General features: G+C 41.9%; 1 protein-coding gene across 5 annotated transcripts in view; it reads left to right on the top strand.

Annotated features, from left to right (window-relative positions):
- The window catches only part of NUP93 (nucleoporin 93), an 80,810-nt gene extending 55,700 nt beyond the window's left edge, over window positions 1–25,110 (top strand). For all 5 annotated transcript variants that reach the window (XM_075765152.1, XM_075765154.1, XM_075765155.1 and 2 more), the window contains 17 exons: window positions 2,680–2,754; window positions 4,874–4,963; window positions 6,325–6,464; window positions 8,524–8,656; window positions 9,649–9,806; window positions 11,409–11,574; window positions 12,432–12,525; window positions 13,623–13,814; window positions 14,035–14,161; window positions 14,275–14,347; window positions 14,682–14,726; window positions 16,302–16,418; window positions 16,993–17,111; window positions 18,870–18,987; window positions 19,373–19,456; window positions 20,247–20,375; window positions 24,876–25,110. In XM_075765152.1, coding sequence (XP_075621267.1) covers window positions 2,680–2,754; window positions 4,874–4,963; window positions 6,325–6,464; window positions 8,524–8,656; window positions 9,649–9,806; window positions 11,409–11,574; window positions 12,432–12,525; window positions 13,623–13,814; window positions 14,035–14,161; window positions 14,275–14,347; window positions 14,682–14,726; window positions 16,302–16,418; window positions 16,993–17,111; window positions 18,870–18,987; window positions 19,373–19,456; window positions 20,247–20,375; window positions 24,876–24,986 — 1,971 coding nt within the window. In that variant the 3' untranslated portion in view covers window positions 24,987–25,110. The remainder of the gene's footprint in view (window positions 1–2,679; window positions 2,755–4,873; window positions 4,964–6,324; window positions 6,465–8,523; window positions 8,657–9,648; window positions 9,807–11,408; window positions 11,575–12,431; window positions 12,526–13,622; window positions 13,815–14,034; window positions 14,162–14,274; window positions 14,348–14,681; window positions 14,727–16,301; window positions 16,419–16,992; window positions 17,112–18,869; window positions 18,988–19,372; window positions 19,457–20,246; window positions 20,376–24,875) is intronic.
- Window positions 25,111–25,359: the final 249 nt, after the last annotated feature.

Genomic DNA, 25,359 nt, shown 5'->3' with positions numbered 1-25,359 from the left:
AAAGGAATTTGTGTCAGATGATTTGGCACTGAAAGAAAAATGCAAATGCTTCTGAATATCAATATCCATTAAGAGTGACTGTGAAGAATATTTTTAGTGTAAGTTCAGTTGCAAAAAGAAAAAGTGGGATTTCTTTTTTTGATTTTTTTTGTCAGGCATTTTTGTACTGCCCAAAGTCTAAATGCATCTGCCTGATTTTACAATCAGGTTGGACATAATTTCAATAGCACTATTACCCAGAAATTAATGCAGTGATAAACTAATTGCAGCAATTTTAAAGGACTGACCAGGCTCGTCTTTGATACCTTCATTTCTATTTCATTATATCAGGGACAAACACAGCTGAGTGTGTTTTATTCTGTAATCAACTGTAGTATGCTATGCAGAAAACAGTAATCACAAATATCACAAAGTTCTTATAATTTCTCAATAGACTTCAATGCCCTTGTCTTCATATATAAATTCCTAGCTAATTCAGAACAGCTGCTTGGTCATTGCAACTGTATCACTTTATTTGCCTTTAAATTTTAAATTGTGAAAACTTTCCTGATCAGAACTCCTGGACTAGGACAGTGGCTAGGCATTGTCTTCACAAGAACATACACTCACAAGTGTAAGGGAGGTCCTACACAATAGTAGATACCCCGAGCTAAACTGATAACAAATTAAAACAGTAAGTGTTTGGGAATGACTGAGAGATTGATCAGTAATGTGTCTGGAAGTTCATCTGTTTGTGTTATTTAATTTCAAAGTTGGGCTACAGTTCCCAAAAAAGTAAGGTTCTTTTGAAGACCATGTCAGCATTTCATCCTCATTTGAAACAAAAAAAGATGTTATGACACCGTCTGGAGGAAAGCTGTCCCTTTCTTGGATCTTTTCCAGAAATCCACACAAGCCAGGTCAAAGCAGGAACGTTGGTCCTGCTGTGCTGCCACCGGACAGGTGTCAGCAAAGCTCAACTCTAAAGCTGATTAAACAGAAAGTGAAAACAAGGATTTTTCCATTGCATTTGGGCTTTATGTTTGTACAGGCAGCGAGTGGTCACATTTACCAGAACTCTTCCAGGAAAGACTAGAACATGTCCTTAAGCGATACTGAGAGGTGATCCTATCTACACAATAAAGTACTGACATTCTGGGGAACTGATGTAAGAAAAAGTAAAGCTATTTGACAGTATTGCTAAGGTGCAGTATAACAGCTAATGAGGATGTGCAGCTAGCTGTAACCAACTTGGATGGTAAAAAGTTTAATTTTAAAACTCTGCAGATGTACCTACTCTTTCTCAGAAAAAGTTACTGATTCCAGTTTAGAGGAATATTGATGGACAAATTATCTGGTAACAAACCAAGGCACAGTGATGGCCCTTCTCAGTGTTTGCTCAGCCGCTTTCAGTATTTAGCTTCTGCACTTTGCATCCTCTCTCCTGGTGGAAGTAAAAAACCATCTTAGAGCCTCATAACTGTCCCGAAGTCAGCTGGGCAAGGTTTGTGCCGAGAGGTGACATCAGACCAACTACACCTGGGAGAGTCAAATGAGCTTTTGGGTTCAAAGTCTGAAATTCAAAGGCTCTTGCTTCAGTTTCAGACCTGAAAACATGCTTGCTTTTCTCTTCCTCTTTGCTTGCCCCAACTCTGTCAGTTGGCTTCATAATAAATATTATGCTTCATAGAGCTTGTCTTGCTTTTATCTTCAGACCATCATGGCTGTAACACTGCTTATGAAGCAGCTGATATTAAAGGACTGCTTACCTCAAAGGGATCTGTCTTTAAAATGATTGCACTTTATTTTTCAAACCCAGGGCTTGCAGTGCTGATGCTGAAATGAAGACTTACATTTTTAGGAAGCAGGGAACATCGGAGAGTATTGCGTATTTCACTGGCAGTATTCTTTTCCCCCAGAGTGGTGAACATCCATGCCCAGTGATGGCTCTACTGAAAACAAACCTGTGATTTGGAGTAAACACTTACAAGAATAGCTTTATGCAGCATTAGACTATTATGGCATGTTATATTTTGAGTTTTACAAAAGAGTACAAATTTTCCACACCATGACTCCATCAACTGTCTCTCCCTGCTCTACTCTGAAAATACCTCAATCCTCTATGGGTACAAAAATGATATTTTCAGGTCAGGATATTGCCATCATCCTCCTCCTTCCTGCAGCTGACCAGCAGTGGGGCACTTTTCAGCACATAATTGAATGCTACAGTCTCATTTTGTGTCTGTGTCATGGTACTGGGACAAAACTGGAGCGTCAGGTTCGCTAGGCTGGATGCATTTGAGCTGGTCCATCGAATTCTGTGTCCTTGCTGCGATGGAGCTTCAGCCTAGATGCTTTGCAGCAAGCCACTAATGTGACAATAAACAACCTTTCAAGAAACAAAAGGAAAGAATAAAAATTATAAGATGCTATCGAGAGACACTGACGTCCTAATTCTAGAGAGCTAATGGTTGGTTTGTGCACTGAGTAAGGAGGATTTCTGTCACTTTAGAAAGTTTAAGCTATATTGGGAAGATAATGGGGTATTGCAGTGAGACTGTGCATTTTACTCTGTAGAGAGTTCCAAACCCTGTTCTCGGTTCTGTCAAGAACAGGGTTTTGCTGTTCTTTAGGAGTAGATACGTTGGGAAAATGCATTGCAGTAATCTTTTACCTTCTTTTACGCTTCTCCTTAAACAGCCTAGCTACGTTGGTGAGTTGAGTCCTCCAGGTCGCAGCTCTCTGGACAGCGTGGAGATGGCGTATGCTCGTCAGGTGAGTGGAAATGGAAAAACATAGTTAAACACTGTTTGCTACAGAGAGAGAGAGGGAGGTGGGGAAAATAAAGATCTGTGAGCGTAGTATGGGAGAAGACACAGTAGGTAAAACATGAAAATATCTGTCTGGAGTTAAAATGCAATTGGAAAATACAGAAATTTAGCCTGACTTGTTTTGGAAGCGTACTCACCTGTCTGCTACAGGGACTTTTTTTTTGTCAAAAGCAGATCCCGAACACCATATACGACTGTAGAAATCATTTATGCTCCTATAGTAAACTGAAGCTCTTTTAACCTTTCAAAAAAAAAAAAAAAAAAAGTTTTCAGAATTCATGTCGATGCATAATTGTATGCAAATGAAGACTTTATATTCCCTGTATTCTTATGTGGGGAAGATCGCTTTTCTGATGTGTGCTGTAGGAAAAACCGTGCTGAAGTCTTAATCTTGATGTTTGTCAAATTATATCTCATTTTAATGGCATCGCTTATGAGAAGCTTTAGTGCATCAGCTATGAGTTACTATGTCTGGTAGCATTAGACTTCCTCTGAAAATTTTCAGAGAAAACTGATAAACCTTTGTATAACCAATTTGCTACTTTTGTTATTTGAGATGATCTGTTTACCAGCAGTGTTGGAAACAAAATGAAAGAGAAGGACTTGATTTTTCAAAATGGAATATGCGAAACTACGTAGACAAAGCGTTGCCTAATTTGCACACAATTACTGTTATTGTGTGCGTTGGCTCAGTCTTTGCTGCGCCAGATAGTGGCTTGTACATCTGTTTTTCTATGTCTGCATTCGGTTTTGATAACTGCGAAGAAATGAATTGCAAAATAAGGTGCGTGGTTGTGCTGATAAAGTGTACGTTTGATTTAGTGGTTGTTAATAGCACATTAATTTGTTTCATATCTACTGTAATATACCTGCATTAAGGGTTGTCTTTATAGCATAATTCTGTCCCTGCTTTGAGGCTATCAGTGTTATTCCCTGATGTTTTGTGGGTATGGGAAGCCCAGCCTCTCCAGCAGTACAAGTTCCAGGGGTAGCTGGAACTAATACTTCCCCATGGGTGGGCTCTCCCCAGGTTTAAGGGCTGCGTGCAAGCTGCTAGCAATGTGCCGTGGAAATGTGGCATTCGTGGCCAGGCTTCTGCTACCAAAACCTTTGGTGCAGTCGCCGTGTGCTCCTGGCAAGCCCTCTGGAGAAACTGGCCTTAACGTCACCCTGCTTGACTGCAAAAATACCTGGGGTTTAGTACTGGATATGGGGCCCCTGTAGATTTTACTGGGTAAAGTTAAGAGTCCTGGAGATCAGACAGTCCATGCTGTTTCACTTTATCATCAGCCATGAAATGCGTTTTAATTACACAGAAATGATTAATTGTTCTTCGTGGATAGTTCAGACTGTTTCACAGAAACACGGTGAAGTCCACGTACGTGATTTCACTGATGGTAGATTCTGGTTGCGATCCTGAGCTCTGTGTCTTGTTTGCACACTGGGAATGTTGAAGTAGTAGCGCATGCAAAAGGGACTTAAAGTACAATGGCACTGCCCTTCTAGCATCAAGAATGATTATTTATCAGACGTAGCTAGAAGGTCTTTGGGTTGAGACTAGAATGAACAATAGTAGAAGCAGCTAAATCAAGACCAAGACTTAAATCACAATGGGGGTGTGTGTATATATGTTTAAGGGCAGGTTTTGAATGGCCAGGTTTCTGTTCTCATTTCCCCGAATGCTGCCACAAACCAGCAAAATCCTGTTTCTTTTATGCCAGCAGGTAGGAGGCTGCCGTGCAGGGGAATATCACAGCCATCCAGTTGTCAGGTCACTTCTGAATCTTCGTCCTCCCAATAATTAGCTGCAGTTAGTCTAACAGGGCGTTCACTGCCTGCCTTCAGGCAGGCCTGGGGCTTTGGTGTGGTGTGGAAGCGGGGTTGGTGCTGATGCCCGTTCCGCTCACGTTGGATTAGAAGCAGCTAATGTGGGAGGGAAACAGAAGGGACTTGCTGGGGATGCTCTGTTCTTGAAACCTGGTTCAGATTTTGCTGCTATGGCTGGGGAGGGGGAAGGGGAGTCGTAAGTATTGTTAAACTTGCTTACTTTCAATATATTTCAGATTTATATTTATAATGAGAAGATAGTGAATGGACATCTGCAGCCTAACCTGGTGGACCTTTGTGCTGCTGTTGCAGAACTGGATGATAAGGTACTGCCAGTGAGTTAACATAAGGAAATGTATTTAATCTGGTTTTGGCTGTGATTAAGAGCCTGCTGACATTGGTGGAAAAATACTGATACTGGCAAAAAAAAATATAAATGCGTGGCTCTGCAGAAAACACACGGTCAATACTGGAATCTTCTCTGGTACAGCAGGGCCCACCTGTGATGAACTTGGTCACGGTGAAAATTTCTTAACACAGTGAGGAAAACAACCTGGTTTCACTACAGTGTTCCATCATGAGTGATGAACTGTTGGGGGGGAAAAAAAATTGCTTTTCATTTTGAATGGGTTCTGTTGTGTCTGATTTTCAAAATGTGATCTCCTAATATCCTTTGAATGTATTTAGCTGTTAGGTGAAGGGTCTTCAGTCAGACCCTGCTAGAGCTGAAGCAGTCTCCCATAGCAAAGCATAAAGCCCCTAGGATTGACTTTAAACCAATGATCTGCCTGCTTTGCTTTTTTTTCCCTCCCCCCACTCCTTTAATTGTGTTGCCTTGATCTACCCCAAAAAACCAAATGTACAAACCTGGCCACCTCTGAGAAATGCTTGGAGGAGAATACTGCAGGAGGGTCAAGTCATGAAAAAAACCTTGCAAATGGCGAGTTCAGAAGCTGAGGGGCAAATGCTTCAGTCAGGTCTGAATTACAGGTGTGCATCTTTGCTTTGAACAACTCTGCGTTTCGCTAGGGACGACACAGAGTTTGAATGTTCTTGCTGCTTTGAAGCACCAAGATCAAACTCCTGCCCTTGCTGGAGCCCCCAGTGCTGTTATTTCTCAGTATCTTGCTGTTTCAGCAGGGATATTCTCGTCCTGGAGATACCGATATGATCTTGTCCTTATGGATGAGCAGACCTGGATGGCTTTCAGCATTTTTTTTCAGACCTGAGTCTTTGTCTGAGTGATCAGTGTCCTTTAGGCATTTCTCATCGCAGCTGACTGCACAGCTTTCCAATGGCAGCCAGAGCAATTTCGTATATGGAAAGCTGATGATGTTGTGGTATTTATTGAATGGGATGTACAAGCTGGAAGTGGGGAAGGAGGCTGAGCACCAAGTACCCAGCTGAGTTTTGGAAATTATTGTCAATCCTGGGTGACAATTGCAGGTACAATATTCATAGCCATTTTATGCAAGAATTATGCCGAGAAGCCTGGAAAATTTTAATTCTGCACAACAGCAGTGGCTTACCTTCCTGACGGCATCCAGTATCTCCATTCTAAATCTAAACCGACATCATGCTTGTGTTTTTATGCTTTTCTTAAGCCTCAAAGCAACACGTAGCTCAAAACAGTGTTGTTTGTTCACCTCTGTACTAATCACCGTTGCATGGAATGGCTTGTTTGTAGAACATCTCTGAGATGTGGGCCATGGTGAAACAAATGACTGATGTTACCCTGGTTCCTGCTAGCGATGCCTTGAAAGTCCGGACCAACATGGAGGTGCGTATGGAGTTCGTGAGGCAGGCTCTGCACTACCTAGAACAAAGGTAAGGTGAATGCTCTGGGCAGCGCAGTTTAATATTGAGTTCCCTAATAATAAGCCAGAATGACTTTGTAACACAAAGGTATTAAGTCAGCAACCTCTTGCTGCTCACAGAAGTATCTGTTGCCTGTCTTTTCTGTTCTGCAGGGCTTAGAGCAGCCACTGGAGTATAAAATTGTTTTAGTTAAAAACTGTTCTAGTTAAAAAGGCCTTGAATCCATGGTTGTTCAGAAGACACAAAGACCTTTTATTCTTTCTTCTGTGTTACCCTTAAATATTCTGTATCTGTCATAGTGATAAGTGAAGATTTTTCACTTGTGGGAAGAGGTTATTTCCTGTCTGCAAAAAAATTCCCCTTTACTCCCTTTGACTGCTGATCTCTGTGAGGCGCTAGAGCTGGGAGGAAGTGGGGACAAATCTGGTGCAATGAGTCAGGCTCTGATCATGCCATTTCTACACCGAAAGTTTTTTGTAAAATTTGCAGAGGCTGATGCTGAGACAACCAGTAATGATTTTCAGATTCTGCAAAGCAGCCTCCTGTCTGTATCACCACGTATCACGGGGGCCTCAGCTCCTCAGCCAAGAAAATACATGCAGGCTATGGAGCAGATAGAACGGTTGTAGAAAACGAGCCCAAAGCCGAATCCCCGCATGGCCGTATTACCTATTCACCCCACGTGTGGATGTTGCGGTGTCTCTTATCTAGTAGCCGCCGATGTAATGCCAGCAGGCTACTTCAGCAGTGGAAAGCAAACAATAGCCGCGGTGTAGTGCGTGGGCGTTTGTTACGGATACTGATCTGCCATCTGAGCACGGAAAGCGCCGTGCTTTGATGCGGCACACTGGGAAGAGGTGTTTTCTCCTCATGGCACAGCCTCTTCTGGCCCCCCGACAGTTGGTTGCCACACCTCGTCAGCACTCGTGGTGGCCCCAGGGTGCTGGCGGCGTGCCTGCCGGTGCAGGGATGAACTGACGCATCGGAAGGATCTTCTGTTTTCAGTTCAGCAGTGTGCCACGAGCCACTCACTCTTCACCTGACTTGCCAAACATACAACTTGCTTAATTTTCACGGTGCCGTTAACTGCTAGCTGAAATTAGGAATTAGTTCCATATAGTTCCCCCCCCCCAACCCTTCAGGCTTGATTATTTTTATTTTTAAACCGAACAAACTGTGCCTTGTTTTATAGCTTCCCTTTCCTAGCAGGAATTGGCTAACACTGAGGTGTTTCCATGCCTCGGCAGCCCCTCTCACGTACGAGGAGGAGATGGAACGCTGCTCACAGCTGTTCTTGCCTTAGTTGCTTTGGAACAACTGTCATCTTAACCCCTGAGAAGCACATGCCTAACTCAGCCATAATGTTAAGTTATCAAGATACACTGATACTTGCCTACGTTTAGCATAGCATTTCAGTTTTATAGTCTGGTGGTAGCACGAATCTATCGTGTGCTGCAGAGAAAAAAAGAATTTTGTGTGATTTATTGCTGCCACTTATATAGGTATTCCTTCAGCGTACAGACTTTCGAGACTCCTGCTTCTAAACATGAATATTAGTTAAATTGACCTGCCTTGATGGGTTATTTTAGAAGGTCTTCTCAAAGCTGCCTTTACCAGTTAGGTTTTTTTCTTCTAAATTCCCTTTTTCTCTGTGATTTCCTTCTGGTAAGTCCAGAAAGTTTGTATTTGTCCATAGGGCAGGAAGGAGAGACAAACATATCTGTGGTGTTTGAACTGTTCTTTCATGATAGGATTGAGAGTTAAAGCATTAGGATGGAAAGGCTTTTTGCCAATTATGTAATTAAGTTTAACTTAGTACTAAGAGAACCTAATGAGAAGGAACCTCACAAGAGACCTGAACTTGGAGACTCCAAATAAGACTACTGAATACAAAGATCTTCCTAAATCATTGGAAGTTTTTACCTCATTTTGTTATAATGGTTATGTTTGAACATCAGGATAATTTGCTTTAAATTGCTAATTCTGTTGGATCTGAGAGGCAGTGGATGTTTTTGTAGCACGTATATTTCAGTCTGTTCATGTTTATTTTGCTTGTGTTTTTTTTCAGTTACAAAAACTACACCTTTGTGACAGTCTTTGGAAATTTGCACCAGGCTCAGCTGGGTGGAGTCCCAGGGACCTACCAACTAGTCCGCAGCTTCTTGAACATCAAACTTCCCGCGCCTGTCCCTGGTCTCCAGGTATGTCCGTCGCTTTCAGCAACTCAAATAATAGCACAAATCTGTTTGCTCCAGCACAGCCAGAAAACTAGTGCAGCCTCCAATGGTTTTGGGGTGTTTTTTTTTCCTATGTTTAAACTGCTTTTAGGGCAGCAGGCTCTTATTCCTTTTCTAGAATTTTTCATTAGGAAAATGGAAGATAGTAAACAAAATCACTTTGAGTTCAGAGCTAGTTCCGAAGCTTGGTAGTGCTCCATAGTTTGAGTTCTAAATTTTAGAAATTATGGTCTCTTCTAGTGGTCTTTTTAGAGATCAATAATCAAGTATTAAAATACATTATGATGTTGTCAAAAAAGCAGTAACTCAATCTCCATGTGTTGCTTTTTCTCTGTTTTTACACTTGTAAGATGGTGACACCAGTTGTTGATGACTAAATATGTAATGAATTAATCTGAATTGTAGCCTGAGCCTTTTATTTAGGAATCTGAATAAAATCCTGCTCACCTGCACATAGTACAAAGTGCATAGCTGTGCACTTACAAAATTACCGGATAAACAGGCAGGCTGGGTTGAAAAATTAAAGTTAGAAGCTAAATGAAATAATAATAATAAATTGTAACATTGGAGACCACATAGCTGAGTCTAGCTGTCCTTTTCTCACCCACTGAGATCCATGATTAGTTTTGGTATCTTTCTGTGTCAGTACAAATATTTTTAATACCTCAGTGGTCTAATCCAAATCCACTTCTGGGTGGGGGAGGATTTCTGTACGGTAGTTCTGGGATTGCCAGAACTGAAACCTGGGCAAGCAGAGGAGACTCCCATCCTTTGCTGCTAGGACGTGCACAGCTTCCACAGGACTTAACCTCATGGTCTCTGGCTTCTGTAACACAAACAGAATTTTTTACCAACATCAGTGTATGGATATAAGAGCATAAATAATGAGGGAAATGATAAAATTAATTCAAATATTCTGCTTTAAAAAAAAAAATCAATTATTTCTTCATTTTCAGGATGGTGAAGTGGAAGGCCATCCTGTCTGGGCACTGATTTATTACTGCATGCGTTGTGGAGATTTGACTGCAGCCATGCACGTGGTGAAACGGGCGCAGCACCAGCTGGGAGAGTTTAAAACCTGGTTCCAGGAGTACATGCACAGTAAAGATAAGAGGTAATTGGGAACTAGAAAAGATCTTTGTGAGGGGCAGGAATTGCAGTGGAGCAGTGAAATAATCAGGGGGTTGATAGAAATATAAGCAGCTCAGGTTTCTTCTAGTGGCGATAGCTGCCTGGTGTTCTTATTACCTACCTAAAGAAGTTTGCATATTTTAATTTGTGGCTTTGAAGTCTAGAAATCTCCATAGAGGAAAAAGTTGTTTGAAAATACATGAAAATTTCCATTTCAAAAATAGTAGTGGTGTAGCTTTGCTTTTTTTACCATAGGATCTGCCCTGTGTAACAGTAGGATACTGCATACAATAGATCAGATTTAGACTGCTGTCACAAATCCTGTGTCTTTTCATTTCCCCCGTTGCTTATCTTAGTCAAATTTCCTTTGGGGAACGCTTTTTACTACACCTGTTTTCATAAGAACGCCACCAAATAAAAGCAAGTAGTGTTTTTGGAGGCCTTTAGAGGCATTCACTGTCACACCTTCCTGGTGCTTATTCTCCTCTTGCAGTTTTTGCTGTCCATCACTTGAGAGGCCACTGGCCAAACTACCGATTATGTGGTTGCAAGCAGTTGAGTTTGTGCATCCTAAGGTGTGCTCTGCTGTGGTGTTTTAGGTTATCTTGTTTATCTTCCCACGTGCAATGAATCTCAGACAAGCACACGGTCAGCTATTGCATTATAGCTGTGCTCCCTCCAGGGGAATGGCACTGTGCTAAGGTACTGGCTGAAATTGGGGGAACCGGAGGGCCCAGGTAAGTGCCAGGACGTGAACTTGTCATATCCCACCTCAGCCTATGATGATTGCATTCATATGTGGGAAGCCCTCAAAAAAACAAAACTAACAACAAACTGAGAGGAAAAAAAAAAGTTATCAGTGCCATTTACAGAGTAGTGTAAGCCATGTTATTCTGCTATAAATTAAACTGGTTTGTACAGAATACCTAGGAGTGCTCATTGTAAAAAGATTGTTGCAGAAACCTTAGTGAAGGTACTGTCATTGTTCTCATTATGAACACTTTAATGAGATACAGTATAATTGCTTTATTTTGGTTTTGTTACAGCTCTGAAAAAGTACTCTGCCTATGGATTTGACAAACAATGTCTTAGTCTAGGAGAACACTTTATTAATTCAATTCTGTAAAATTCTTTACAAGAGGGTACAAGAAATAGAATGACAAAGAACATTAGGAGAGATGAAAATGTCTCTCCTAAAAGACTTCATGTTACAATGACCTGCTCACTTGTTAGTTACTAACCCAAAGAGTTCCAAAGACTTTGTGAGCTCTCTGTTTCTGAAATGATGAAATAGCTGAGTCAAACAAAAATAGCTCATCTACCACAATATTAATGCACCCCTAAAGAGACTGTCATCTGATTTTTTTCCTCTGTAACTTTAATTATACGTTTAAATTCACGCGTGCAAAGTTGTTACCTACAGATGTAAATAGAAAGTGCAAGAAATACCAGCCAGTGCTTGCTGACATTATGCCTTTGTTGTGAATATGCACCTATTTACATTGCTTTGTATCCAGGCTTCCTCATGCAGGAAAGGATGGGTTTCATGACTCTTCCTTTAATCTTTTTTTTTTCTTTTCCTTAGACTATCTCCTGCTACAGAAAATAAACTGCGTCTTCATTACAGACGAGCTCTGAGAAATAATACTGACCCGTACAAAAGGGCTGTTTATTGTATTATTGGCCGTTGTGACATTACAGATAACCAGAGTGAAGTTGCTGACAGAACAGAAGATTATCTTTGGCTAAAAGTAAGTGTGGTGGTGGGGTTGTGGGGGAGTTTGGGGTTTTTTTTTGGGGGGGGGGGGGGGGGGGGGGGGGGGGGGTGGTTTGGGGGTTTTTTTTGTTTGGTTTTTTGTGTTTGTTTGGTTTTTTTTTAAGAACAGGTCCAAATGGTATTGCAAACCTCTGCAGTGGTATTGCAAATGCTCTGCAAACCTCCCTGCTTCTAGGTCTGGTGTTTTGTATCCGTGTGACTTGACATTGCAGATAGTGAAGGGCTGGGAACCCAAGCTCTGGGGCTGCTCTGCTACCCTCTGTACTATCAGGTGTTAATTTGGGGACACTTCTTTGCAAGTGTCTTGTTCTTCATTTGACACTGGTCTTTGTCAGCTCACTACAGCAAGGATCCTTGGAATTTTCCTTTCTGGATGGATTATGGCTGAAATGTTGGTGTCAGTTGGCAGAATATGATGCTGTAAATGTCTCTATAGTCCGGAGTCCTTACAGTCTTGGTGGGGCATGATAGATGCTGCTCAGTACCCATTTCTCCCCTTTATCAGAAAGAGGGAGTAGAATGATGTCTTTGTTAAGCCTGGGTAAAAAAATACTGCTGCTTAGTGATATTCGGAGTCCCATCATCGGAGTTTGATGGCACGGGTACAAAAGGACCCCGGGTTATATCTGTGTGGATTTCTGCTGTTGCTACGTTAGAGATTGTTGCTTCCCAGCAATGGATAGACCAGATGATGTGACTAGAAGTAGTTTTCTAGTCAGTTGGACAAATCTTAGGAGGGGCTTCAGATGGAACAGATATCTTCTGAGTGCTTCCCTTGTGCAAGGTGAAGTTGAAATATCCATGCTTCTCTTTTTGGATGTGTTTTTTTAGCTGAACCAAGTATGTTTTGATGATGATGGTGCAAGTTCTCCACAAGACCGACTAACATTATCACAGTTCCAGAAGCAGCTACTAGAAGACTATGGTAAGAAACCACAGAGAAATGTGTAACTTGGGGCTCTGCTTTTCTGCTTAGGGCTCTTTCCCATTGGTATTACACAAACTCCAGACTCCAGATAAAACCCTACAGCTCTCTGTGAGCGACAGGCATCTTCAGGGTGTTCCTGGACAGCTTGCTTCCCTGGAGCAATGGCAGACTTTAGTAAGACGTGATGAGCAAGTCCTGTGTGTTCCCAGTGATCCAGAGAGTGAATATTCATCTGTGAACAATGCTACTGCTGTTTGTACTTTACCCATACTAAATTATGGATTGCTTTCTCTCTCCATGAATATGCTAAGGTCTTTTAGCAAAACTTCCAGCTTTGGGAATACAGTTCAGAAAAGCAATCGTTACCTAATGCAGGCGTGTATTTCCAAGGCTTTTCTCTGTGCGCATCCATTGTTCATTGTTTCCCTTAAATTACTGTTTCAAGTAATTTTCTGGGGACCCAAATCACGGTTCCTTCCACTTCAGAAAGTTTTAGGAACATCCACTGCCCAAGTGAATGCCTTTTCCCATAATCGTCTCTCAATCAATCAAACTTAGGTCACTTGGACAGTCCAAACCACAGAATTTCATTTCCACAGCCATCTGGTTTGTAGCATCGCTCAAACCCAGATAAAAATGGGTGGAAAAGAAGTACAATACACTGCCAGTGGTGTCACTGAGTAGGAAAATCCAGGGTTTAAATATTATTTGTACCACTTGGCATAAGTATAAATGAAGACAAAAAGTTGTGGTCTTTAAAGAATCTATTGCAGTCTATCAGAGTTGATGGTTCGTTGTTGAAGAGAACCAAGGAACTTTTTTTGAGCAACTGTTTAGTCTGTTTCACTTCCTGAATATGTCTTTATGCTGTGGTCTTTTGTGCTATATTTGCAAAGAAGCAGCTATAGATAAGCCACTGATGTGTGATTAGGTATTCTGTTTTGTCTAGTGTGTTTATTTCTGGTGGCAGTGATTAAAACAATAGTAATGCACTGTGACAGGAAGCGTCCACTGTCAGTGATCTCTGATTGCAAAATCATTTTCATTTACACTCTGTGTGTGATGATGATTTGTTTTGTGGGGGTTTTTTTCAGGTGAATCCCATTTTGCAGTGAACCAGCAGCCTTTCCTCTACTTCCAAGTATTGTTCTTGACAGCACAGTTTGAAGCTGCAATCGCTTTTCTCTTCCGGACAGAGCGCTTGCGTTGTCACGCTGTTCATGTTGCGTTGGTCCTGTTTGAGTTAAAATTGCTCCTGAAATCTTCTGGGCAGAGTGCACAGCTGTGTAAGTCCTGCACGTTTCCTTTACAAGAAATAAATATTTTCTGAGCCCTCAGAGTACCTTGTGGATGCTGCAGGCTTATCTAATTGTTGAAACAAGCAGCGTTTATCAGAACCAAGTTAATTGTTTTAGTTGGATCATGGCTCTGACTAATTTGAGATGAACATCAGAGCAATGTTTCCTGGCATTTGATTCTCTGATAGTGTTGTTTCTGGTGTTGCAGTAAGCCATGAAGCTGGTGACCCTCCTGGCGTCAGGCGTCTAAATTTTGTGCGGCTTTTAATGCTTTACACCCGTAAGTTTGAATCGACAGATCCAAGGGAAGCTCTGCAGTATTTTTACTTTCTCAGGTAGGAGCTAATATATGTCTCTAGATTTTTCTTCTAGTTATTACTACTTAATTATTCTTACCCGGGAAGTCCTCAGAAACAAGAGTAGCTTCCTCTTTCCCTTTCTTTTGTAGGAATGAGAAGGACAGCCAAGGAGAGAATATGTTCTTGCGTTGCGTTGGTGAACTAGTAATTGAAAGCAGAGAGGTAGGTTTGGCCATGGTTTGCCTTCCTTGCTTAAACCAAAGTTAATTTCTTCATTGAAATCTTTATTAGGCAGGACAGTCTTAAATGGTTGTTTAGTCTTTCTACCCGAGGCAGACCTAGGTGACGCAAGATCTTGCACTGACCCTATGTTTAAGATCCTTAATCACATGTTTTTGCCTGTTATTTATATACAAAGAATTTTGACATGGATCCTTGTTTTTCATTTATCTGTGACTGCATCTTTGTACTTAGTAAATATGTTGCGAAGTATGTGCAATTCATCTCTCTATTTTTTTGTTTCCTTTTTTCTTACTTTACGTCTTTGTGGATATAGTTTGATATGATTCTTGGAAAGCTGGAAAACGATGGTAGTAGGAAGGTGAGTTGACAATTTATGTTTATATTTTACATAAAAAGCACAAACTGTGCAATTTCTAAAGTCGTCATGAGGCTGTCTTGCTTTTCTTTATTTTTCACTAGCCAAATTATTACTGTGTTTAAATACATTCTCCAAGAATGAGATCCTTTTACAGAATAACCTATGACCTGCCCTAACAGAAGGGCACTAAAGAAACAAATGGCACCAGGTAACTTCAGTGAGGTCAGAATTTCATCTTTACGGTAGGAAATGGAATTTGGTGCACATCAGTAAGAAGCAATTAGTAAAAATGGCTTGCTTGCAAGTGGGTGTGAGATTGTGCTGTTACCCAAGGTATATGTGCGTGAAAACTATCTATGTGACATTACCCTCGTTCACCTCAGAGGAGAAATGGATTGCAGCCCATTAAAAATTATTGTAATTAAGGGAGCAAGGGCTAACAGACCACGGGTATAGCCACAACTGATCTGCTCTCTCCGTGTAGATGAGGGTAAGTATTGGATCAAAGATCAGCCGGGTTTAGTTGTGATGTAAAAGTAGTATTTCTGCTGTAAAAGTAGTAATCTAGAAGTGAAATATAAGCTTACGTGGTCAGAAGATAAAGGAAACCTTCAAGTTTCACCTGAAAAGAGGAGAGTGCATGAAAATAATTAAAATTTTAGATAATCAATGAAGGTTTTCTATTCACTGCTGTAGCTTTGAAAGCTTTCTGTGTAAAGCAGACTCCAGAACTGTTTAAATCTTAATTTAAAGATTAGATCTTGTGCTGCAATCATTGCTACTGTCAAAAAAAAAAAATTATTTCTGGCAGGATTTTCTTTTGATGTTTTTGTTCTGTTGGTTTACAAGCAGTGAGATTGCACACATGAGAGCAAGGTTCCTCGGTAATCTGTACAAATATTTCCTCATTCTATGGTTCTTTGTAAGATAGTTTTTAGATTATACCATTACAGGTGAATCCTGTTTTCTTGCCTTTACTCAATTCCCTTTAAATGTAACTGTATTATTCTGTTTCTTTGGTATGAAACCAGCAATCTTAGTTTTAAAAATCTTCGAGACTCTGTAGTCTTACTTCTACATCCTCAACTACCGTAAAATCCTTTCCAGATATCCTTGACTCTTTCCTCTCTTTTATTCTACTTGTGTTATTGTTTCTTTCAAAATTCTTGTGGCACTTTCTTTTGTCAGTGTAAGATTTCACTTGCAACCTGCCATGCCAGCGTTCACAAACAGCATCCCTGGAGACCCTGGCACGTTATGTGCTGAAGTCTTTTGTGTTTTCTCCTCTGTAATGTGCCACCAACAAATGAAAATAATTTAGAATTTGACCTGTTACCTGGGTCACTTTGAACTAGAAACCGCACGTCTCAGTGCTGACTGTTTGGGAGAAAGCCTCTCTCACAAGAGCTCTTTCTGGTGTTAACCTGTCCCTGTTGCGTGTTCCCATGGAAATGTACTGGCTATTTTAGTCTTCATTCAACATGTAAAATATTCATTGCCTTGACAGAATATTTAGGAGTTTTTAAGCGTTCTGATTTCTCTTCTCTCCCTTCATTTTTTGTCTCACCTCTTTAGCCTGGAGTGATAGACAAGTTTACAAGTGACACAAAACCCATTATTAACAAAGTGGCTTCTGCAGCAGAAAATAAAGGATTGTTTGAAGAAGCGGCAAAACTCTATGACCTTGCAAAGGTAGATACCTTCTATGTGCTGCTGTAAATATGTACCTGGTTGACTTTTTTTTTTTTCCCCCCAAACTTTCTTCCTGTGATTAGCAGGTTAAATTTCATCCCGGAGATTGAATTGCCCTTATTCAAGCAGGTTATTTCTGCTGATGATTTAAGACATCCTGGTTCTTGATCAATGTGGTCTTTCGAAGAGATTGCCCCATGCACAATTTTATTCTGGCTGGTGAAGTTATTTACCTGGAGTGTGCTCTTCCATTTCCATAGATGTTGAATTGATGTCTAAAATAATTGGGCTTTATAGTGAGTATGCTTGTTTCCTTTTGAAATATATTTGAAATAAAAGTGAGTACAAACATAGCCACAGTTTTAGAGGAAAATTAGGGGAAAATACTTTTTTCACATGAGCCAGCAGCCTTATGTTGCTCATAGCTAATATGATTTTGACTCTTCATGGGAGAGAGGCATCTCTGAGCTTGCACTGGGCACCACTGCATGAGACATTCCTGCTTTTTCCCTGAGATTAAAACGCTGACTCCCATCGTGCTCCTTTTATTTGTGTGTAACTTCAATACCAACAGAACCCTGACAAAGTTTTAGAACTGATGAACAAGCTCCTCAGTCCCGTCGTTCCCCAGATCGGCACTCCCCAGTCGAACAAAGAGCGGTTGAAGAACATGGCCCATTCCATTGCTGAGAGGTAAGAGATTCACCTGGACCTGACCTGGGACGGTCTGTTCAGTGGTGGTAGTTCCTGACGTTGGTTCTGCTGGCTGGACTGTCGCATTCACAGCAACGTAGTCAAGAAGACGAGGTCAGAGTTTCCCCTGTCCTACTCGTGATGTCTTGCGGTACTGAAATCAGAAACATAACCTTCAGGGGCAGGTCAGGTAAATTTGGCAAGAAGCTTTATCTGTAGGTGAATTGGGAAAAGGGAATTGCAGGATTGCCAGAGTCTGGAGACAGCGTCTATTAAGCAGCAATAAATATAATGAATTTTATGTTTAAGTTGATTTTTAAAGCGAATTATCATAAAAGTTGCAGAGTGACTGTGCACAATTCACTTGTTTGAAACAATTCTGAGACCAGTAATTCTGGGTTGCAACTGCAGAGCGGCGAGTTCAGTAGCTGCCTGAAAACTTTATTTCACTGCTGCTTTAATGAAAGCTAAAAAGGGACCACGTAAGCTAGTACGGCTAATGTAACCAGCGGACCTCATTTCCACAGCCTCTTACTTTAGGGAAGGGCCATGTGGTGTTCAGAAAAGAGAAAGAAATGGAAGTCACCAGAAGGAACGTTACCTGCAGTGTCGGTGCGCTAATTGGGATCTGTGTTTGAGAGGCATCAGTGCTCAAGATTTCATCAGCAGCTAGAAGTTAGGAATAACCTGCTTCTGCAAGGTTGTAATTGCAAAAGAGCTTTGGGATTTTTAAAATTGCCGTCTTTTGGTGCATCTTGTCTTCTGATATTTTGCTAGAGCAAAACGTGGGCACCTGTGAGGAATGTCTTACTGCTTTTCCTCAACCCTTCTAGTGGGGAGAGAATAAAAATAAATCAAGCACACTTGCTGGCACTTTGAAATTGGGAAGACAAATACAGAAATTTATTGATTTCAGTCAGAGGCCTTTGCCTTTCTTTTGAGGAGTGACATTTGCCAGTCCGTCCTTCAGTCAGCCTTTCCTTCGTTTAGTCAGGCTGCAGACCAAATGAAAATTGGTGCCATATTGACTCAATGAGAGACTCATTTGGTAGCAGAGAGTTAAACCTATGGCTTTGGGCTTAAGCTTCAGCAAAGGCTGTGATGGGTTTTGTTTTGCTCCTTGCTTTGATCTGTACAAGAGCGCTAAATATTACGGTTGAATAATGCTGCTTTACAGCTGCGAACCTTCATGATTGCAAAGCCAGAAGGGTTCTGATTAGCTCATCTTCTTGCCAATTAAATGGGGAGACACCCAGCAGAAAAGGCCGAGAGGCTATCTGGCTTCGTCCTCTGCAGCGGCACAGTTACTCTTACTATTACCTTCCCTCATCTCCTAGCAAGTGTAGCTAGAGAGCATGCGGAAGTGGCTAATCCGTTTTTAAGTCTTAACTTCTTGCCTGAAGCCGGCAGTTGCGCTGGAGAATTGTCTGCTGTAAAACAACGTGTTACACGCGCTTGTACAGCACTTGCCTTGGAGGTCTCTGGTTCCTGTCACTATTTTCCCCAGGAATGTGGGAAGCGTAAACATTTAAAAGGAAACAAATACTGGATTTGATGGAAAACTAGAACTGAATATATGTATTTTTAAAAAGCCACAACCTGTGAAAATTCTGCCTCCCGGTTAAGGAAAATTAAAGCTGTCCTTTGTTAGACGCCTTCTGTCCTTGTGCTTGATGTCTCTGCCTCCAAGAACTGCAAGACCGCATTTATAAATGGTTGCCATTTTGCACAATAAAATTGTAAAACAATTTCTTTCAGGTACAAAGCTCAGGGAATAAGTGCAAAGAAATCTGTTGACTCCACGTTCTACCTTCTGCTAGACTTAATCACGTTTTTTGATGAATATCACGCCGGTCACATTGACAGGGCCTTTGATGTAAGTTCTAAGAGTTCTGTTTGAAGTGCAGCCTTCCTAATGCCCTTGAAAGCCCAGACTGTCTCAAATAACATCACTTAAAATAAAAAATTATATTTAATGAGTTAGAAGGTACTGCAATGCTATAGGAATTTTAAAAATGTGTTTCTTCCCTGTTGCTTGATAATCGGGAAGATCTTTCTGGAACTGTTCTGTAGACATTGAACAAAATATTCCTGCTACTCAACAAAGTGAGGAGATAAATCAATAAATAACAGTGAAATGATTTTTCTTGAATGGAATCAGGAGCATTTCATTAACACTTCAAAAATATACTTGATTAGTGTATGGTACATAAAATGTTGATTATCCACCCTGATTCCTGCTTTTTTTTTTTTTTTTTAAGATTATCGAACGCCTAAAGCTTGTACCTCTTAGCCAAGATTGCGTAGAGGAGAGAGTTGCTGCCTTCCGGAATTTCAGTGATGAAGTAAGTAATGTCTCTTGGGTTTAGCTTCCAAAAGCCTTTTGTTTTGTTAAAAGGATCTTAAAACCTTGTCATCTTATCATTCTTATTCTTTAACGGGGAAATAGGATGGAATTATTTTGCATTTGTACAAGTAGACTCGTGGCTTGCAGGTTTTTTTCCTCAGTGCTGCTCTTTGGAGCACTAGAATTCCCTGTCCAGCAATCCTGTCTCCATTTTGCAGAAGGCCTCTGCAGATATGAATCTCTCTGAACTTTTATGGAGTTTTGAATCAAGAATTTGGAATATTGAAAACTTTCAACTGTGCTGCTGACTTAGTTCTTCCGTGTTCTCAATGGTCACCGAGCATTTGTAGGGTCTTGTGTTTCCTTCCCTCCAAATTAGAGGAACTCGTGTATTTGGGTATTAGGAGAAGCAGCATAATGGAAGGCTGCTGTTGCTCTTGAGCTGTTTTAACAGGAGGGTGACACTTTTCTCTTTGGGCAGTGTTTGTGTATATTTGGGTGCTTTGGAGTTTTTTGTGTTCAGGCACTGTGGGTTTTATCTGCGCTGTTGCTATCAAACACAAAGGTGCAGCCATTGCACATGTCTGTCTCAAAACTCCGGCTAACGTTTTGCCAGGTGGTGTGGTCACAGCAAGGGTAACCATTAAATGTTTGACTGTTATATGAGTAAATAGCAACCGTAGTTATCATTGCTTGGTTATCTGATGTCATATAGCAAGGGTAATGATTCTGTCAGCCTGCTCTTCATTGCAATATGTTTTTGGGGTTTTTTTCCCTTCTTTGTGTAGATCAGGCACAATTTATCTGAGGTCCTGCTTGCAACCATGAATATTTTATTCACCCAGTATAAGAGGATGAAAGGCACAAGCCCAGCCACTCCTGCCAGACCCCAGCGGGTAATGGAAGACAGAGATTCGGTAAGATGATAATCCTCACTGACAAATTTTCCTATTTCCTTTTTCCCCTGATTTCAGGGAATGAGCTTTAAGTGACTGAATGGTCTTTGCTTTTGACTAACTGGCTTGCTGAGTTACTTAGTCCTCAGCCTGGTCTCACGTAACTTCAGCTTTGTGTAAAGAAAGGATATTGCTCTACATGGCAATGAGCTAATTAAGAAATATTACACTATATATCCACCTCATACCAAGAGAAAACAAGTGTTCAGTTTACTTCCTGGTGGAATCTTAACTAGTTAACAGATGTGGACAGTGCAGCATCTCTAGGATGGTTAGTGTTGCCGCCTCGACAACTGAGCTGTAGTTTTTCAAGAGTCTGATTTCCACTCTTTTCATTTGAGTTAGTGCCCTGTCCGTGCAAAACCAATTTCTGACAGAAATGCCTTCCTTGACTCCTCTCCTTGGCTTGCGTCCGGAGCGACACGGACTGACGTTTTCAAAGTGTTCTTGGGCGATACCTCCAGATGCTTGAGTACGTTCACATGGGCAACGGCTGGAGCAGTTTGCCAGTGTTACTCTGCTGCCTCCGCAGCAGAGCGGGCAGCTTCCAGCTGTGGTGGTGCTTGGTCTGGCTGCCTGGTTTAAATGACTGACAATTCATCTGTAAATTGGTAAAAGTCTTAGTAGCGTTTTAAATTACATCAGAAAATGAAAGGCTCAAGTCTTTTGTCTTTGGGGTACAGTCTGTGCGTGAGCTACGGGATCCTGCCTCGCAACTGCGCTTGTGCTCTAGATTGGCAATGTTGGAGAAGGACACATGCTGCTCAGGCTTCTCCCACCTTAATTTCTGCACGTGTGAAGAAGTCCCAGGCTAATGCAATCTGTTACCTGCTCTGTGTGCTCACGTGGTTGGCACTGAGCAAACAGCCTTAGCTCCTTGCTTTCCAAGTGAGATGTTTATTTTGGATTTGTGATTTCAGTCTTGTGCCTTATGCATTTACCATCTCCATAGGGGTGTAATGCTGTCAGGTGCTGTCTCGGCGTGAATACTCTGACCGTGGCCTACCAAAGATTGTTGCGCTGATTGACGATGGGATCAGCAGCTTTGCTGGCAGGAGTTTGTGTAGAAGGAAACCACCATGACGTCGTATCATATCAGTGTGAGCATGCTTCCTAAACATGCTCTGCTGTTACAGTTGTGGAGATCAGCTGATGATGTACCTTGCTAAAAACCCTTGAAAGTTTTCTTTTTTCAGGCTTCAAATTTTGTTAAGCAAGCTTCTGGCCTTGCGGTGGGATCTCATGGCAGCAGGGTACCAGTGGTGTTGGAGACACGGGGTTTCAGAGTCGTGGATCTCTGGCTGCTGTGTGCAATAAAAGCTGTGCTTAAAGATCAGAGGGGAGAAGTGCCTGCTGTCTCCCTGCAGTCAGGGAGGTGATAAGAGCTGCGTGACTGTAATGTCAGCAGGGAGCATAAATCTCCTAATGTAGCATTAACTAGAGAGAAAAAAATCTACATCCCTGTAGCTCCCGGCTGCCTAAAGATTTGCACATGCAGAAAACTACCAGGCATGGACACGTGGAAGGTACAGTAAGGATAGCTTTAGCCTGTGTTCCCCTTTTGTCTTACCCTGAAGAATTTCCTCCAAGACTGTGGGAGCAGGGAATTTAGATCGCTCCAGTTTTCCTGTCTGGGAAGCAACTCAGGGGATTTTAGCGGTGGGAAGAAATGAGGACATTTCGAATGTGAGGAGAGAGGTGTTTCTTCAGCAAAATCTCCCTGTTCACCTGAACAGAGGTGGCAGATATGTGCCACCTTCTGCAGGCTGTGCTTGGCAAGAATTTTTCTTTTGAATTTCTCTGGGAGAAAGGCAGTTTTTCCTTTTTTCACAGGGAAGCAAATTTTAGGGGAAATCAGGCTCTTCCAGAACCTTTAACAATCTCAGCTCATTGCCCAGTAGACAGTGCAAGCGAGAAATGACCTTTCCTTGACTAGATCTTAGAAATCCTTGGGTTTTCTCTAGACTCGTTGCAGCAGACAGATTCCAATCCCTCTGTTCATCAGAAGAATTTGAAAACACGAGATAGTAGCTGTTCATTCCACATTTCAGAGTCCCCCGGAGCGGGAACACCATGGCTCTTGACTTTGCCCTTGGTGCCAAGCGCTGGCACCCGCTGACTGCCCTGAGCGGGATCCTGCCGTCGTGGTTGGGGAGTTAGGGGGGCTTGGGCAGGCATGGACCCGGCAGCAAGGGCAGGATGGAGAGGAGGAATATCTCTGGACCCCTCCGGAACCCAGAAATGCTCTCTGCCAGAACCTCTCCTGTCCCGCTGTGACGATGAAATGGACTTTGTTTAAAAATGATCAGGTTTGGAGTTGGAGCTGGCGTTTTATGCATTTTGTTTATTTCAGAATGAAATTACCATGTGGGGGTTTTTTTATTGCATATACATTAATTAGTTTTGGGAATGAGGGAGTAAAGTCCTGTCCCACTTGGCCTGATCCATTTTGTCAGATTTTAGGCAGAGATTGCAGCGAGCCCGAACTGCGGTGCCAGAAACCATGGCTGCAGTGACAGCCCTGACCCAGATGCCGTGAGGGCACGACAGCAGTGTCCTATGTTCCCTGCCCCGATCCAGGGTGACGAACTCTCTGGAGCAGCCCAAGGGCATTATCTCGGCGGCAAAATTAGGTCACAGAAGGAATGGAATTCTTTGTATTTATTTATTTCTGGTCTTACTTTAAATCGCAAGTGACTCTAACATTCATTAAGTAATTACAGCCAATAGAACACCTAGACCTCCAGGCCGCTTTTAACCTCTGCAAACCTCTGGTCATTCTTCCTGAAGTATTGCAACCGATCATGTTGTGATTTTTAAAAATAAACCAGCTCTAATATCATTGCTGCCAAAAAGGTAAAGGCAGCAGTAACTTGCACTGCTCCGAAGTAATTTATTTTAATTTTTTTTCAGTCACAGTGAGAGGTTTTTTGCCTCTTAATATTTTAATTCTAAGGAGTCGAACACCTCAATGTGCCTTTTTCATCTACCACCTGTCTTGACCTCCACTGAAACGCAGCAGATCAGCCATAATGACACGACCTGCGTGTAACAGATTTGGAAGCAGAGTAGAAGTGTTGACCATGACTGGAACCAAACAAGTAATCTTCAGGCCACCTTGTTAAGTAGCCAATCCATCGCTGTTAACGAGGTTACCACCTCGTTACAGCGAGGGAAACTGTCCTGTGAGCTCTTAGCAATTGGGTCAGGCTCTGTTTTGCTGCTTACTCCAGAGATTGTGGCATTCCTCGGCTGCGGCGCTCCTGCTGCGGCGCCGGCCGTGCCATTTACAGTTCCAGGTATTCATCCATCCTTGGCTGGATGGGAAAACAGGGCGAGATGGGAATTCTGCTCTGTATTTTGCCCACGGCTTTCCTTTAGACGGGATAATGGAAACAGAAAATTAAATGGCTGTGATCTCAGCGCTACAGAAAACTCAGCTTCCAAAGCTCCTCTGTTGCAGTGAAATAACTGACTGGTTTAAGATCGCCCTGACGGGCGTTGGGGATGGTGTTTACAAGTGTTCCGAGCCACGGGCTTCCGTCAGTCCTCACTTTGTGAGTTCCTGCTCTCAGATTTACCGTCCGCCTGCCCACAGCAGCCAAAGCTGCTTCAGCTCTCCCTGCAGCCAATAGATTAAAGGGAGATTTGAACAGCGGCATCCTGTCGTACAGTAATGTAGAGATGCTTAATATTTAAGAAGAAAACACTGTGAGCAATCAAAACAATCAGTCTGCGCAGTTTTCCATGACGGTTCGGGCTTTCTGTCTTCTCCTGACCCCACCGGTTACTGGAATACTTTTCCTTTTAATTTACCAACTGTTTTAACAAATGAAACAAATTATTCCTGAATTCCTTCAACTGTTACAGATCCACCTTCTGTATGCCAGAAGGGGTTTGATTAATTTAGGCAAAGGTCTCCAGATGTCCTTGAGACATCTGCTTTCACTGTGGTAGGGAATGAAGAGCCTTTAAGGACGTCGGTGCGTTGCAGGTGATGTCGGAGACCTCCAGGCGCGTGTGGCACCACCAGTTTGTTTCTAGTGCTTCTGCTTTGAGAATGTTAATGCTGCATTTCAGCAGGGTCAGCTTTATATTTTGCAAAGTGGGAAAGAATCTTGTTGCCCTGGGAAAGCCCACTTCACGTAGAAATTACAAATTGCTGCAGTACAGCAACGCCCCGCGTTGAAAATGTTTTTTCTTGGTCAATTTTAAATAAATGGGATTATTGGTTTTTAAGCAAAAGGGTAACTCGATATGCTTTTACTGGTTGGAAAGGAAAATAATTGGATTTCCTTCCAAACGCGGAGATACATTATCCAGAGAGCCGCTCTGAGAAATAAAGATTACATTTGCTTGTTTGAAAAGGCAAGCGTTTAACTCATGTCTAACTCCGCTTTCGTTGTGCGTTTTGTGATACTAAGTAACCATACTTTATTATTTTTTTTTCCTGTTTTTTAGCAACTTCGATCTCAAGCCCGCGCGCTGATAACGTTTGCCGGAATGATCCCGTACAGAACATCGGGAGACACGAACGCAAGACTGGTGCAAATGGAGGTCCTTATGAATTAGCGGAGAAGCTTTCGCTTAGGGTCGCAGCAACCCGTGCCTGTCTTTCGTACGTTCAGAGGGTGGGACCAGTATCGTTTTGTATTCCTGTATTTTTGTTGATGGAAATAAATTTCTTTGATTTCTATTTGTTTTTGACATTTTCATTTTCACTGGTTTTTGTGTTTTTATGTTTTTCTTCATTTTGTTTTTAAATTGGTTTTATATTTAGAAAAAAATCATTCTTAATTAGTTCATGGGCCGCCCAGAGAAAGAAGTCATAGTTCTGCAGGAGGGAGGTGAACGAGCAATTTTATAGCGGAAGAGGAAGTGGAGAAGAAAACTTTGATTTAACGCAGAATTTAGGGGGTTTTTTGGTTCTTTTGAATGCATGCTA

Source organism: Balearica regulorum, chromosome 13 (genome assembly GCF_011004875.1).
Source record: "Balearica regulorum gibbericeps isolate bBalReg1 chromosome 13, bBalReg1.pri, whole genome shotgun sequence".
Taxonomy (NCBI): Eukaryota; Metazoa; Chordata; class Aves; order Gruiformes; family Gruidae; genus Balearica; species Balearica regulorum.
This window is presented reverse-complemented; position numbering and strand designations above follow the sequence as displayed.